Below are 13,855 nucleotides of genomic sequence, written 5' to 3'. Positions count from 1 at the left end.
CTAGAGCAGGGAGCTCGAGGCCTGGCCGTGCCGCCGCTCCCGTGCCTCTGCCATCCCCACAGTCCCCAGTGGCACCACCACCTCCTCCGGCTGGCAGCTCTTGTTGAGCTCCACCACGCGCGGCACCACCGTTGACCAGCGATCTGCGGAGACGGTGGGAGTTTGTCAGAGCTGGGAGCCTGTGGCTGCTCTCCCCTTGCCAGTCAGCCCCGTGCCACCCGGCCCCCAAAGCAAATCTGCTCCGGGGGCTCATCAGAGGCTGCAAGCAGTGTCCCGAGGGATGCTCCCAGCCCACAGCACCACGCTCACCTCTCCGCAGCCGGCCCACAGTGTGGGAGAAGCCATAGTACTGGTACGTGTCACTCTTGCCTGGGTCCTCGCTGATGATGCCCAGATTCTGGTTCCAGTGGGACCAGTTCACCTCATCCACCCTGCGGGGAAGGTCAGACCTGGAGAGGCTGCATGGACCGGCTGGGAGCCAGGGCGGCAGCTCCTGCATCCCTGCACCATCCCACCACCGGCAATGCCACCTGGCTCCAGATTAGTACAAACTACTCGGCAAACACATGCATGGCGCCGGCACCCTGAAATGCTGCTCGCTGCGGTGGGAGAGGCTTGGCTGCTCGTGGTCCCCGGCTCCCCAGGGCACCTGCCTTTACCTGAAGCACCAGCGGCGATCGGGCGTCCCATCGGTGCCCTTCCCCACGGTGACCATCTCACCCGAGCGGAAGGCTCTCCGCAGGAACACAGGGAAGGAGCGCTCAATGTCCAGGATGGTGGTGGCCCACTGCCGGGGACAGCAGGGACCCCTCAGCCACTTGGGGACAGAGGCATGGGGGGTTCCTCGCCCAGGTGGTGCTGCTTTGATGGAACTTGCAGTGCTGCAGTGCAGCTTCCAGGGTGGTACCTGCAGCTTCCAGATGTGCTTGCTCTCCTTGGAGACTTGGCCCACGGTCTCACCCATGAGAGCGATGAGCATGTTGAGGAGGAGCACAAAGGTGAGGATGATGTAGGTGACAAGGAGGATGATGAAGACGCCGGGGTACTTGGCACTCTCGAGCATCTCCAGGTCGCCCATGCCAATGGTAAGCTTGAAGAGGTCAAGCAGGAAGGTGCTGAAGGTCTGGCTGTCCCGGCAGGAGGGGTAGGTGGGCACCGTGCAGTTGGACTGCTCCTCGCTGCAGGACTCGCTGCTGGGACACGGGTTGAGGAGGGACACCAGAGCTGGGGGAGGAAGGACAGGGGTGGCAAGTCCGTGGGGGAAGCAGCAAGGATGGGGCCCATGACGGGCCCCCACATGGCTCTGCACCAGCTGAGCCCCTCTCCCTCTCCACCGCAGGAGGAGGCAGAGGCTGAGCCCGCAGGTGGGTAGGACGGAGAGGGAGCTCCACAGCCCCCTGCCCGGCTGTGCCATGCCGTGCCGCAGGGCTCAATCCTTCCCCCGAGACCCAGCTCACCGGTCAGGCACCTACCTGACGCGTAGCCAATCATGAAGAGCAAGTAGACCAGCAGGAAGCGGAAAAGGTCTTTGAAGAGGATCTGCAAGTGATGGAGAGGGGGTTGAGATGTGCTGGACCGCAGCGCCCGGCCATGTGCTGGGACACCATCACCAAGCCATGCTGCAGGGACAGCCGGACTGAGAGCAGGGCATTGGTGAGCCACAAGAAACCCTAAAGAAAGCATGGAGGACCCTCCTTTTGGGCCGCACATCCATAGGAGGACCAGCCCTGCTGGGGAAGAAGAAGACCCCTGACCCCACCAGACCTTCTGGATCATGATGCTGTAGGTCCCTGTCAGCTTGAGCCCCCGGGTAAAATACAGCGCATTCATCCAGCCCAGGACCAGCGCAAAGACCATGACAGCCAGGTACGCCTCGATGCCGCCCAGGTACAGCCCCGCCGTGATGATCACCAGCACCGAGTAGATGAAGCTGGAGGAGAGCCGGGGTCAGACCCTGCACCAACAGCCACAGCTGGCTACTGCCCCTTGCAAGCCCGGGTGTGCTGTGGCTCGGGCAGGCCCCGGGGGTTCCCCACATACTAGAGCAGCTGGAAGGAGCCGTCTATGAAGAAGGAGTTCACGCCTGGGCACTTCTTCATGAACAGATCTTTGATCTGGGGGAGAGAGGGAAAGGTTGGGGGGAGCTGGGGGGAGCAAGCCCCTGCGCAGCAGGGTCCCGGTGTCCAGGGGGCATCACGGCAGGGGCTGATGCCTCAGGACATGGGGTTGTTGCCCTCGAGTCGCTCCTTGCGTGGAGATCACAAGGGCTTGGCTGTCCCATGGGAGGACCCCCTGCCTCGCCGCACTGACATTTGTGAAGAAGAAGAGGATGCCGGTGAGAAGGGTGATGATCTCCCCGGCCAGGCGCAGGTAGTCGACGGTGGTGGTGTATGGGTAGGGGGGCTGCAGGGAAAGGACAGAGCTGAGCTGCTCCACCATCCCAGGGCAGGCAGGGCTGCTTGGGGCAGAGACTCAGCAAACTCCCCTGCCAGGAGGTGCTGGCCCACGGGGCTGTGCCACGGTGCCGTGGGACTCACAGGGCCTTCCATGGGGCGGTAGTAGGCGACGAGGGTGAAGATGACCATGGCGCAGAGGTAGGAAACCACGCTGATGTAGAAGGAGACGGCCCCGAACTTGCGCCACTTGTCGCGCAGCAGCTCGTTGATGGGCTCCACGGCCAACATCTCGTGGCGGTTCTGGTAGGACACGGGCGCCGTCAGTGGGGACCCAGCCCTGTGGTCCCCCTGGTCCCCCCTGGCCCCTGCACACCTCGATCTTGCTGTTGTAGACAAGGATCTCCAGCACGGACACCTCCTCCCCACATGTGTCCAGCGAAGAGAGGTCATAGAGGGAGGAGTAGACGGGGCCGTACGCCCAGTCCTTGAACTTCCGCGAGAGGTGCCGGGCGTCCTCGTCCGTGATCTCCCGCCGGATGATGTGCTGGAAGATCTGCCGGAGGGAGGACTGCTCGCCCGCAGGCAGACCCGCTCCCAGCCCCCACCCCACTCTCCTCCCACCCCACCCCAGGCACATCCCCTCCTGCCGCTGAGCACCCCAACCCACCCCCTGCACCCCAGGGGGCCCGGGGTGCTCCCGGGGTGCAGGGACTCCATCGCACCAGGCAGCCCCCCAGGATGCTGCAGCTTTTGCATTTTTAATGAACCCGCTCCCCGCACGGCTGGAGGACAAGGGCAAGTCAGGGGAAAGGATGGGATCTGCCAAGAGCCTGGGGTTAATTAGGGAAAGGTTAATTAGCCAGGTTAACAAGCTGCACATGCAGATTTCCAGCACCATCTGCAGAGCGAAGCCATGCTGCTCGCTGCTGGCGGGGACATGCACCGAGTGCGACAGGGCTCAGCCAAGAGCTGACAGGGCAGATGGCTCCCGGCACTGTGGGGGGGTCACCGTACCCCGATCTTGCCGGTCTTGGCAGCCATCATGAGGGGGGAGAGGCCGTCGTTGTTGAGCAGCGCCTCCAGGTTGGTGTCAGGAAAGAGCTTGGCGCACTTGACGAGGAGCAGGTCATACATCTTGGTGACGAACTTGGTGTTCTCGCGGGTATTGTCGGCGATGGCAACCAGGGCGTGCAGCACAGTGTTGCCGCGAGAATCCTGGCGCCGCAGGTCCGCCTGCTTGTGCCCGTTCTCCGTCAGGTAGTGCACGATGTGGGGCTGGTTGGTGCAGGCAGCCAGCGAGAGGGGCAGCTCACCTGCGGGGACAGCACGCCGTCAGGGCACCCATCGCCCTCGCCCCACCGCGGGGGCGTCCCCAGGACACAGCCGGTCCCCCCGGGCAACCTGCTGGCTCCCTCCCCGCTCACCGAAGTAGAAGTAGCCACCCTCGTCCTTGGGCTGGAAGAAGCGGCCGCGGGCCTGGGCGTGCACGTCTGCTCCCTTCTCCACCAGCAGCTCTACGTAGTGCTTGCAGCGGCGCTCGATGGCGATGTGCAGGGCTGTCTGACCTGTGCCACCGGCACCCGTCAGCCCCCACCCTGCCCCACAACTTCCCCCGGGTCCCCCAACCTTTCCAGGGTACCTGCTGCTCCAGTTCCCAAGCCCTCCTGGAGCCCCCCAGCCTCCCCAGGGTCCTTGCTGCTCTGGTCCCCAAGCCCTTCCAGGGTCCTCCATCCTCCCCAGGTTCCCTGCTGCTCCGGTCCCCAACCTCCCCAGCATCCTCCATCCTCCTCAGGGTCCCTGATGCTCCAGTCCCCGAACCTCTCTGGGGTCCCCCATGCCCGGATAGAGCCGGCAGCGGCTCCATGCCCCCCTACCTCGGTAGTAGACGTCCCTGAAGGGCGAGTTGATGAATTCCCGCATGTTGCCTGTCTTCTCGGCGATGTCGAGGAGGACGGGGATGGTGTCGTTCCTGCCCCCGCTCAGGTTGAGCAGCGCCTTGGGCAGGCAGGTCTTTCCCGTGGAGGGCTCTGGGAGCAGAGGGTGCTGAGGGGGGGCCAGGACGAGCCCCACAGGCTATGGGAATGCCCAGCCCCGCACCCCTGCACTCCCTGGCCAAATCCCCGGCTCCTCCTGGGCACCACACGTCGCAGCCCCCTGTGCTGGGGCTGTGCATCACCATCCCCGCGGGGACATGGGGACCACCAGTGGCATGGCATAGCACTGGCACCACGGGGTCCCAGGGCAGGACCAGCCCCAGGTGCTCACCTCGAAACTCCTCATCCGTCAGGCGCTTCTTGTGGGTGAGGAGGAAGGAGAGGAGTCCGTCCAGGCCGGCCGGGGACCCTCGGGAGACGATGTCGAAGAGGATGGGTCTGTTGAAGACCTTGAGGACGGGGGGTGGGTTGGGAGCCGGCCCCTTCGCACCCGGTGCCTGCTTCCTGCGGGAGAAGCGCCAGCGCTGGGAACCGGAGCCGCTGCTTCGGTTTTCCACCCATGCAATGAGCTTGAGGTTGCTCAGCCGCCGGGGAAGGGCACGGGCACCTGGGGGTACCCCCCAGCCGGGGTCACCCGCGGGGCCAGGGCAGCCTCCCCACCCTCAGCAGCCCAGTGCTCCCAGCATCCCACCTCCCAGTATCACCCACGGGAGCTGGTGGGCACCTTGCCAGCTCCCGGCCGGGTGCTGCAGCATTTTGGGCCCCCAGCCGTGCCCCCCAGCAGGGACGGGCCGCGGGTTCAGTCACGCTCCAGTGCCGTGGGTGCAGCCAGACCGGTCGGAGCAGTTGGCGGCAGCGGGACGGGCTGGGGACAACCGGCCGGCTCTGGGCAACCGGGAACGGGGAGAGGAGGGGCAGTGGCTGCCCCAGCCAGGGACCCCCGGGGCTGGGGGCACACGGGGCATCCCAGCCCCCTCCACCCGCCTGCACCCCTGCCCGCCCAGGGGACTGAGCTCCCGCCGGGGCACAGGGGCACCCCGCTGCCCCCAGCCAGGCTGCGCCCCCGGGGTGGGGATTGCGGCTGGGGGCCGGCGGCCGCCCCAGGTGCCCGGCACAGACGGGCATTGTGCGCCCGGCCGCGGGTGCCCCCCCCGGCTCCGGTTTCCTGGCGCTGGGAGGGCGGGGGCCCTCCTGAAAAGCCCTTTCATGCCGGGGAGCCAGACGTCCGCACCGGCCAGGGGAGCGGCTGGGCGCACAGAGCCTCTTTCACGGCGCCGGCAAGGGGGAAGGGGAGCCGGGCTCCCGGCCCCGCGGGGCTGCAGACCCACGGCACGGCACGGCACGGCACGGCACGGCACAGCCCAGCGCGGCCGCTGGGACTGGCTGGGAGCTGCCCCGTGTGCGTGGCACCCCCCTGCCCAAAGCACCCCGAAGTGCCACTCGGAGAGCCGTGGGGGCCCCGTCGCCGTCCCCAGCTGCCTGGCACCCCCATTCCTGCAGTGCTGCACCCAGGCCTCCCGCCCCATCACTCCCCACCGGCACCGGGGTGCACGGGCATCCCCGTACTCACTCCGCGACCCTCCTGCGCCAGCGCTTGTTCTCGCTGGGGTGGTGGCGATAGGTGCCGTAGTCGAAGAGGGAGTCCATGGGGGCTTTCTTGGGCGCGGGGACCACGGCCGACTCGTAGATGGTGGCCTCCAGCAGCTCCATGGGCTTTGGGGCGCCTTTCCGGAAGGCCCCGTGGAATTTCATGCGGAGGTTTTGCTTTCCATCCCCTGCACCGGGGGGGCCCCGGGCCGCCTCGGCAGGGGGGGTGTCCTCACTCTCAAACAGGTTGGCCAGTGAGGAGAGTGGGAAAGAGTCGTTCTGGAGGGACCCATCATCCCCCAGACCCTCCCCGGCATCGCCGCCAACAGCGCGTGGGGGGTCTTCGGCGTCTGCCATGCTCCCTGGCCGGAGGGATGGGTGCGAGCAGCCTGCCTGGGCGGCTGCGACCCCCAGCTCCTTCTACGAGAGCAGGAGACCTGGCAGAGGAAAACACAGCGTCATCCCCAAATAACCGCTGTCCCTCCCTATCCTCTTCCACAGGGCACCGTGCCCCCGCGCAGGAGCAGGTCCCATGCTGACCCCGGCAGCGGTTGGGGCCAGCGGGACCCTTCACAACCCAGGGTCTCCCGGCCGGTCCTGCCTGCCCTGACTCTCCTCAGCACCCACCTACCCAGCCGTGGGGACCCCTCACGTCTGCAGAGGCCCCACCGGCTGCAGCGCTGCTGGCTTCAAAGCGCAGCCGTACTGGGCTAGGGCAAGCCCGGCCCCGCTGCCTCTCCCCGCTGCGGTCGGCTTGGGTGCAGCCCAGGACAGGGCACAGAGCAGACCCTGTGCGCTCCGATCTGCCGCCCAAGGAAAGAAAACATTCCTGGGATACACCCTGCGCCCAGGGAAGCGCCTGGAGGCGGTGGGGAGCTGCCACTGCAGCAGGGCTGGGAGTGGGACCGGGCTGGTCCTCGATGCCCCATCACTCCCACAGCCCCAGGGGGCTTGGTGGGACCTGGCCCCGGGCACCCGCAGTGCCGGCACGGCCACGCTGGGCACCGGGAGCGGGACAGATGCAGCACAGGGGGGCCACAGCCCACGGGAGGGCAGGAGCAGCAGTTAAGACAAGAAATTACGGGTTTAGGTTGCCCAGAGGGAGATTGGACTGCAGGAGAGCCATGCTACCAGCGTGGCGAGCAAAGCACTGCACCATGCCACCGGCACTGCCGTGCCCTGCCCATCAGGTTCCTCCGGGCAGGCAGCGCTGGCAGAGGCACGGACAGGCAGGGCAGACAGGTGAGTGACCCCGGGTTGTCCCCCAGCCCTGCTTTCCACGAAAACACACCCGTGAAACACATCAGCATTAAGGCTCAGCCCAGCTCCTGCCTCTGGGGAGCTCGGCCCTCCCTGCGGGTCCCGGGACAGAAAAAGCAGCCGGGAAACATATCATTTTCTAGTGGGCTGCAGCTTTGTACAACAAGCCATAATGGCAGGCTGGGCCCTCCCGGGGCAGGCAGGGATCTCTGCCGGATAACGTGCTTCTAATTAGGCACTGTGTTCCACAGCCGCTCATGGCAGCCCCATGGCGGGAGCACACGATGCTCCCACAGACATGGGGGACAAGGGCTGCAAACAGCCCCAAAATCCTGCTGCAGTGGGGGCGGCCTCGGGCAGCGGTTCCCTCCTCCCCGCTGCCCTGGGGGACAGCCAGCAGGGACAGTGCAGCCCTGGGTAGCACCCAGTGGGGACGGTGCAGCCCCGGGAGACAGGGGATGAGCCACAGAGCCAACACGGTTTCTCCTCTTTGCTGACTTTCCTGCCATCGCCCTCTCTGCAAGAAATTCCACAAGCACCTGCCAAAGCCTGCAGGTCCCACACCCCGACCCCGGGCAAACATGGGCCTTTGCATGGCCGATTGGTCCTTGGATAACAGAGAACAGGGGATTGCCAAACACGCCAAGCCTGCGGGCTGTGCATGGGGATGGAGCACCTAACTCCTCAGCTGTGCTGGGAATCCCAGCCCTGGGACAAGCACAGCTTTAGGGAAAAGCCCAAACACGTCATGGGCTGTCACACACGGCCGGAACCCAGGGCAGACCCAGGGAGCCACCAGCACAGGACACTGTTTCCCATAGGAAGTGGCTGGGGACTTGGCCAGGGGACTTGGCCAGGCGGCAGGCAGCCCTGGGGATGCTCGTGGGGCTGAAGCCTGGGGAGACATGGGGCAGAAGTGAGGGGACAAGTGGAAAGGGCAGGTGGGGCCAGGAGCCAGTGCTGCCGCCAGCAACCAGGGCAGGAAGCTCGTGTCGGAAATGACGGGCTCGCTGGCCGGTGCCGTCAGCCTAGGTGTTCCCACGGGCATAGCCGCTGCCAGGAAAGGTGCTGTCAATGGGGTTTTATTTGGCTCGTTAGTTATTTGGGTTTTTATTTTTCAGACTTCCCTCACCCCATGGAATAAATGAGTCAAGGTGCAGCTCACTGCGCGCTGAGGCTCGCCGGCACAGCCCCGGCTCTCATATCCAACACAAACCCTCCTGCCTGTTCCCCCGAGTGCGCTCCCATCTCTCCCCAGCTTTCCACCAAGTTACCTCCCAGCCAGACCAGTATCCCCAGTTAGTCCCCCACTCCAGCCCACCGTAGGGTCACAGACGCTGGCACCGACACCAGGACGCGCAGGGACATGCCCTGGGCGGGCGGCAGGGAGGATGCCCCATTAGCGGGTGGTGCAGACTTTGCCACATTAAAGTGTTCCTCAAACTAAAGCACGAAGGGCTCCGGGTAGGAGTGAATCACTGAAACCACATCGTGTTCACGTTCAGCCTCAGTGGAAACGCGCATCCGGACTGAACCAGCCACCTTCCAAAATAAACCGCACCGCTGGGGCCACGTTCACCTGGGCGAGAGCCGTGAACTCAGCGTGGTCCAACGGCTGAGTTTAGAGCCGTTGGTAACCCCCTCCTCAAGGCTCCCCGCGGGAACACACCCTGCACCTCACCCTCGGAGCGGTGAGCCCCCAAATTGGCCAGACAGGTCAGGACCCCGCAGTGCCAGGGGGAGCCCATGGGGCTGCACCCTGCCTTGCCCAGCTCAGCCTGCAGCCCGGTCCTCACCCCGGGGGGCTCCATCCTGCCCCGGTCCCCATGCCCTGCCTGGGGGGCCCCATCCTGCCCCGGTCCCCGTGCCCTGCCCGGGGGGCCCCATCCTGCCCCGGTCCCCGTGTGCCGCCCCGGTACTTGCGTCCCGGCCCGGACACCCCTACCGTCGTGCCGCCCCCCGTTTCTGGGGACCCCGCCCGCCCGCCCCGCCGCCGGCCCGTACCGCGGCACGTCCCGCGAAGGGCCCCGTAGGCTCCGGCGCCGCCGAGTCGCCGCGGGGCCCGTCCCGGAGAGCGGCCCCTCCCCGCGCCGGCTCCGGGGGCGGGCGGCACCGGGACCCGCCTGCGGGAGCGGCCCCTGCTCCCTCCGCTCCTGCCGGCACCCGGGCACCGGCCCGGCCCGGCGCAGCCCCGGCACAGCTCCCCGAACCAGCCCCCCCCAGGAACAGCCCCCTGAAACACCCTCCGAAAACAAGCCCCCAAATACCCTCCCTGAAACAGGCCCCCCAGGAACAACCTCAAAACACCCTCCCCAAAACAGCCCCCCCAGGAACAAACCCCTGCAACACCCTTCCTGAAACGGCCCAGAAACACGCTCCCCAAAACAGCCCGCTACCAGGAACAGCCCTGAAACAGCCTCCCCAAAACAATCCCCAAAACATCCTTCCCAAAACAAGCCCCCAGAACAACCTCCCTGAAACAGCCCCCACAAGAAACAGCCCCCAAAACTCTCCCCAAAACAGCCCCCCAGGAAAAGGCCCCCAAATCTCCCTCCCCAAAACAGCCCCCCAGGAACAAGCCCCAAAACACCCTCCCTGAAACAGCCCCAAAAACTCTCCCACAAACAGCCCCCTCAGGCACAGCCCCTCAGGCACAGCCCCCCAAAACACCCTCCCCAAAACAGGCCCCCCAGGAACAGCCCCGAAACAGCCGCCCAGGCCGAAGTTACCGTGAGTTTTTATTAAATTTTGCTTCCCTGCCCCACCGGCGCAGGGCTCGGCAGTGCTGTAAGGCGGTCGGTTAATAAGGCAACATGTGCTTCCACAAACACCGCGTCGGGACAGTCCCCCGGCTTCAGCTGGCGCAGCCGTCCAGGCGGAGGGGGCTCGCTCCCACGCAGGCGCTGGAGGAGTTGGGGTCACCCGGGAAAGTCATCGGCTCCTCTGCCGCGGGCGCTGCCAGCATCATTCGGGAAGTTTCTCACCCGGGTGCCCATCGGTGGGCGAGCAGCATCGGGCGCTCATCGGCACATGGCGGGCACCAGGCGCAGCACAGCCGAGGGTGCAGCGGTGCAGTCCGAGAGTCAGGGCAGAGCCAAGGGCAGAGCCAAGGCAGCATCGGCGGGACGCTGCCGCCAGCCACGCTTCATTCCCGGTACTGTGGCAGACATAAACCCGGCAGTTAGGACTAGAAATACTTGTTTTTCCTCTTTAGGACAAAGGCTTGGGAAATCCTACGATGACAGTGGGTACAATTGTTTTATTGCTGTATTCTCAATAGAAAATTAATTTTTTTTTTTTTTTTGAGAAAACAAGTTATCTGCTGCAGATCCAGACAAGAATCAAAGTTGCCTGACAGCCAGGAGCTGCCCCAGCTGCCTCAGTGATTAAGACGCAGGTAGCACCCGTCACACCTTATTTAAGCCCTACCAGTCCCGTGCGAGCTTTAGGCTTTGTAGCTCAGCTCGGCGTTCATCTTTGTGTACATCTCATAAATTGCATCCAGGATGGGGGTGAACCTCAAGAGAAACTGATGAATCTTCTCTATGCTTTCCTCCTCTTTGACTTCTTGACCCTTCTCTAGTGCCTTCAGCAAATCTGATTTGTATGGAAGAGCGTAGACCGAGCCCTATAAAACAGGGGAAGAAGCTGTAAGGCTCCCACAAACCCGAAGTCCTCCCCATCCCACATGCAGGACTCCAGTTTGGGTTGTTCCTGTGCGCCTCTGAGCGCCTGGAGATGCCCAAATGGGATGCTGTGGGGTCTCCGGGCCCTCGGAGACACACGGGAACAACCTTGGGGATGTTGGCTGGACACTCAGAGAAGCAGGGATGTGCAGAGAGGGTTCCCTGGAAACACTGCTCAAAACAGATCAGCAGCTTCCCATGTTTCCAAGCCATTATTCTCCTAAAACACATCACTGCTCGGGGCAACTAACGGAGCAGCTGGGCTTAAAGAAAGGCTGCTTTCCTCCATGGAGACGTGAACGCTCACCGTGAAGAGCTTCTGCAGCATCCAGCCATGGTATTTCTTCAGCGCAATCTCGTAAGCCTTCATGGCGTTCACTCGGATGAGGTTCGGATGCTCCTCGTCCCGCTCACCATCAGAGATGCTCTGAAGCAACACCAGCATGAACTTCAGGCCCCTGTGAGAAGAGCGGAGATGTCAGGGTGGGGAAAGGGATGCTCCTTCCCAGCCTCCAGCAAGGCACCCCTCAAGCCTGACGCATCCAGGCTCCCCAAAAACCCACAGTCCCGGCAGCACACCCTCCCCACAGGGCTGATGCCTGCCCCTGCGTGTTCCTGCTCGTGCAGCCAGCGCACCAGGCTGTGCTCCTCAAAACACAGCACCCCACGCTGCCCTGGCCAGACCCCGCCGGAAGGGACCAGCCGGGCCCAAGCTCTCCACAGCAGCCTCCGGCCAGTGTTCGATAGGGTGCCACGTGCCGAGACACAGCCCGGAGCAGCCCCCCGATGGCATGAGTCACCTTTTCAACCACATCAGTGCCAGCGTCGCGCCTGTCTTGGGCCAGGCCGAGCCGTGCATCTCCTTCTCCACCTCCAGGATGTTCTGCAGCGTTTTGAACTTGGCGGGGTTGGAGTCGTAAACCGCCCGGATTTTCTAAGAGGGCAGAGAAGGGGGGTTGGCTCCTGGGAGCTGCTGGGCAGAGCGGCAGCAGGCTGGTGCTCACGGCTGCAGTGTGGGGAAACGTGGTGTCTGCAGTGAGCACCGCAGCTGCTAAACAGTGCTTTTACCAGGGAACCTCGTTAATAAACACACCGCCGCTGAGCCCGAAAGCCCCCATGGGAAGAAAAGGCCTTTTTAAACACCTCCGGGTCTTGCCTCTCCAATCCCACAGCATCTCTGCCCAGGGGTTCACCCCCCTGTGCCCTCCTGCACCCCTTCCTACCTTGATATTTCCAGTCAGGTCTGCTTTGACCGGCGAGTAGACGATGGGAGTCCCCAGGCAATCTGTGGAAACACGGAGGGAGGACGATTAGTCATTAGGGGACACATGAGACACTGCAAACTCCCAAATTGTAACCAACAGGTTTCACCTTAACCGCAGCCAAGGCACTGAGACACGCACTAGCGAGGCTGGGAACGGCTCTTCAGGCTTCGCACACGGCCATGGCGAGCGGCTGCCAGCCCTGCCTCCTGTCCCGGCCCTGCCAGCGGCCCCACGACCCCCGGCTCTGGGACACGGCCCCGATGTGATGGTCCAGAGTAGCACAACGGGGCATAGGACCCTCTCTGCCCGTCCCCAGGCAGGCAGCCCCGTGTCCTGCCCGGCCGAGGCCTGCCACGGAGCCGCCACACAATAGCTGACATTGTGGAGGGCAGTGGGATGGCGCAGGCCGTGGTGGCACGAGGGCGGCCGTGCCGACACACACCCACGGTCCCGACATAGGGTGAGCGGCCCGCGGGTGGGATCCACGGGCTGGCTGGGAGCTGCCTGCCCCGAGTGATGCCTCCAGCCGGGGCGCACCGGGGAAAGGCGGCCAGGCCCCACTGCGGCGTCGGTGGCTCTGCCGGGGCGTGGGGCCCCGGGGTCAGCGGGACGTTTCCCAACGGGGCTGCTTGACAGGTTTGACGGGACCGTGATGCAAACCCGGCCCCATCAGGCTGCTTCCCCGGGGGACACCAGGCACCGGGGGAGGGGAGCAGCCGGGCCCGGGGGTGAGCACCTACCGGGGGCCCAAGGACCGGAGGGGAGGGGCGACCCAGAACTGGGGGAGCCCCAGGAGCGAGCACCCAGGACCGGGGGGGCACCCAGGACCGGGAGAGGCTACCCGGACCGGCGGGGCCCGAGGACCCTCTGCCCGCAGACGGCCACGGCTGGGCGCGGCGGCAGGGCCGGTACCGGGCCGGGCCCTGCTGCAGCTCCCGCCCCCGCAGACGGCCGGCCCGGGCTCACCGAAGAAGGGCGGCAGATGCGCCACGGCCTCCAGGAAGGGCAGCGTCTCGATCTGCTTGTCGGCCGGCAGCGGCTTGAACTCGTGCTCCAGCAGCAGCGCCATGGCCCGGCCCGGCCCGGCCCGCACCGCCCGCTCCGACCGGCACCGCACCGGGGCCGGCCCCGCCGCCCGACCCGGCAGCGCGCTGCTACCGCGGCCCGCCCCCGCCGCTCCGACCAATGGCGACGCACTGCCCACCCTCCCGTCCGCCAATCAGGACGAGGGCGCGGGCCTCGAGGTGCGGCGGGGCGGGGCCAGCGGCGAGGGGTGGGGCTGTGCTCCCCTCAGGGCCCCCTCAGCCCCGGGGACGGTGTCCCCGCCAGCCCCGTAGCCCGGGCGCGGGCGGCTGCGAGGGCCGGTTTGGGCGCCGGAGGAGGCCACACTGCCCACCCCGGCCTGCCGGGCCTCGCCTCGCTGCTCAGCCCGCCCCGGTTCATCCCCCGCTGCAGCCCGGGGGCAGCGCGGCTCGGCCCCGGCCCGCTCAGGGCTGCACGGGCGCCCGCGGGCCCTGCCCCCGCGGCGGGGGCGAAATCGGAGCGTCCCCCGCCGTGGTTGTTTACGCCGTCTCGGCCCCGCACCGGCCGTTCCTCCCCTGGCCAGGTGCACTGTTCCAGGCTGGTCGTTGTTAATTATTTAGGGGAGATAAATGTTTCATAGGGAGCAGATGGTTCAGTCAGCGCGGCCCGGCCCACGCCGGGAAACCGAACCCGAACCCTAACGG

The 13,855-nt window shown here is 65.5% G+C and overlaps 2 protein-coding genes across 2 annotated transcripts; both read right to left on the bottom strand.

Moving 5' to 3' along the window:
- TRPV4 (transient receptor potential cation channel subfamily V member 4) lies at nucleotides 1–6,274 on the bottom strand. The gene is made up of 15 exons (XM_072880514.1): nucleotides 5,901–6,274; nucleotides 4,662–4,834; nucleotides 4,271–4,423; nucleotides 3,821–3,961; nucleotides 3,411–3,709; nucleotides 2,770–2,949; nucleotides 2,538–2,696; nucleotides 2,311–2,403; nucleotides 2,041–2,114; nucleotides 1,765–1,930; nucleotides 1,473–1,539; nucleotides 908–1,224; nucleotides 660–787; nucleotides 310–431; nucleotides 1–143 (listed from the first exon to the last, which is right to left on the bottom strand). The coding sequence occupies exons 1-15, from the start codon at nucleotides 6,272–6,274 to the stop codon at nucleotides 1–3; spliced, it is 2,589 nt and encodes an 862-aa protein (XP_072736615.1).
- A 3,623-nt stretch (nucleotides 6,275–9,897) lies between these two features.
- On the bottom strand, nucleotides 9,898–13,304 carry GLTP (glycolipid transfer protein). Its single transcript, XM_072880520.1, has 5 exons — nucleotides 13,095–13,304; nucleotides 12,087–12,148; nucleotides 11,664–11,797; nucleotides 11,171–11,321; nucleotides 9,898–10,805 (listed from the first exon to the last, which is right to left on the bottom strand). The coding sequence occupies exons 1-5, from the start codon at nucleotides 13,195–13,197 to the stop codon at nucleotides 10,623–10,625; spliced, it is 633 nt and encodes a 210-aa protein (XP_072736621.1). The 5' UTR covers nucleotides 13,198–13,304; the 3' UTR covers nucleotides 9,898–10,622.
- Nucleotides 13,305–13,855: the final 551 nt, after the last annotated feature.

This window comes from Ciconia boyciana, chromosome 15 (assembly GCF_034638445.1).
Source record: "Ciconia boyciana chromosome 15, ASM3463844v1, whole genome shotgun sequence".
In the NCBI taxonomy this organism is placed as follows: domain Eukaryota; kingdom Metazoa; phylum Chordata; class Aves; order Ciconiiformes; family Ciconiidae; genus Ciconia; species Ciconia boyciana.
Note: the sequence above shows the minus strand (reverse complement) of the source record. Positions and strands in the feature narration are given on the sequence as shown.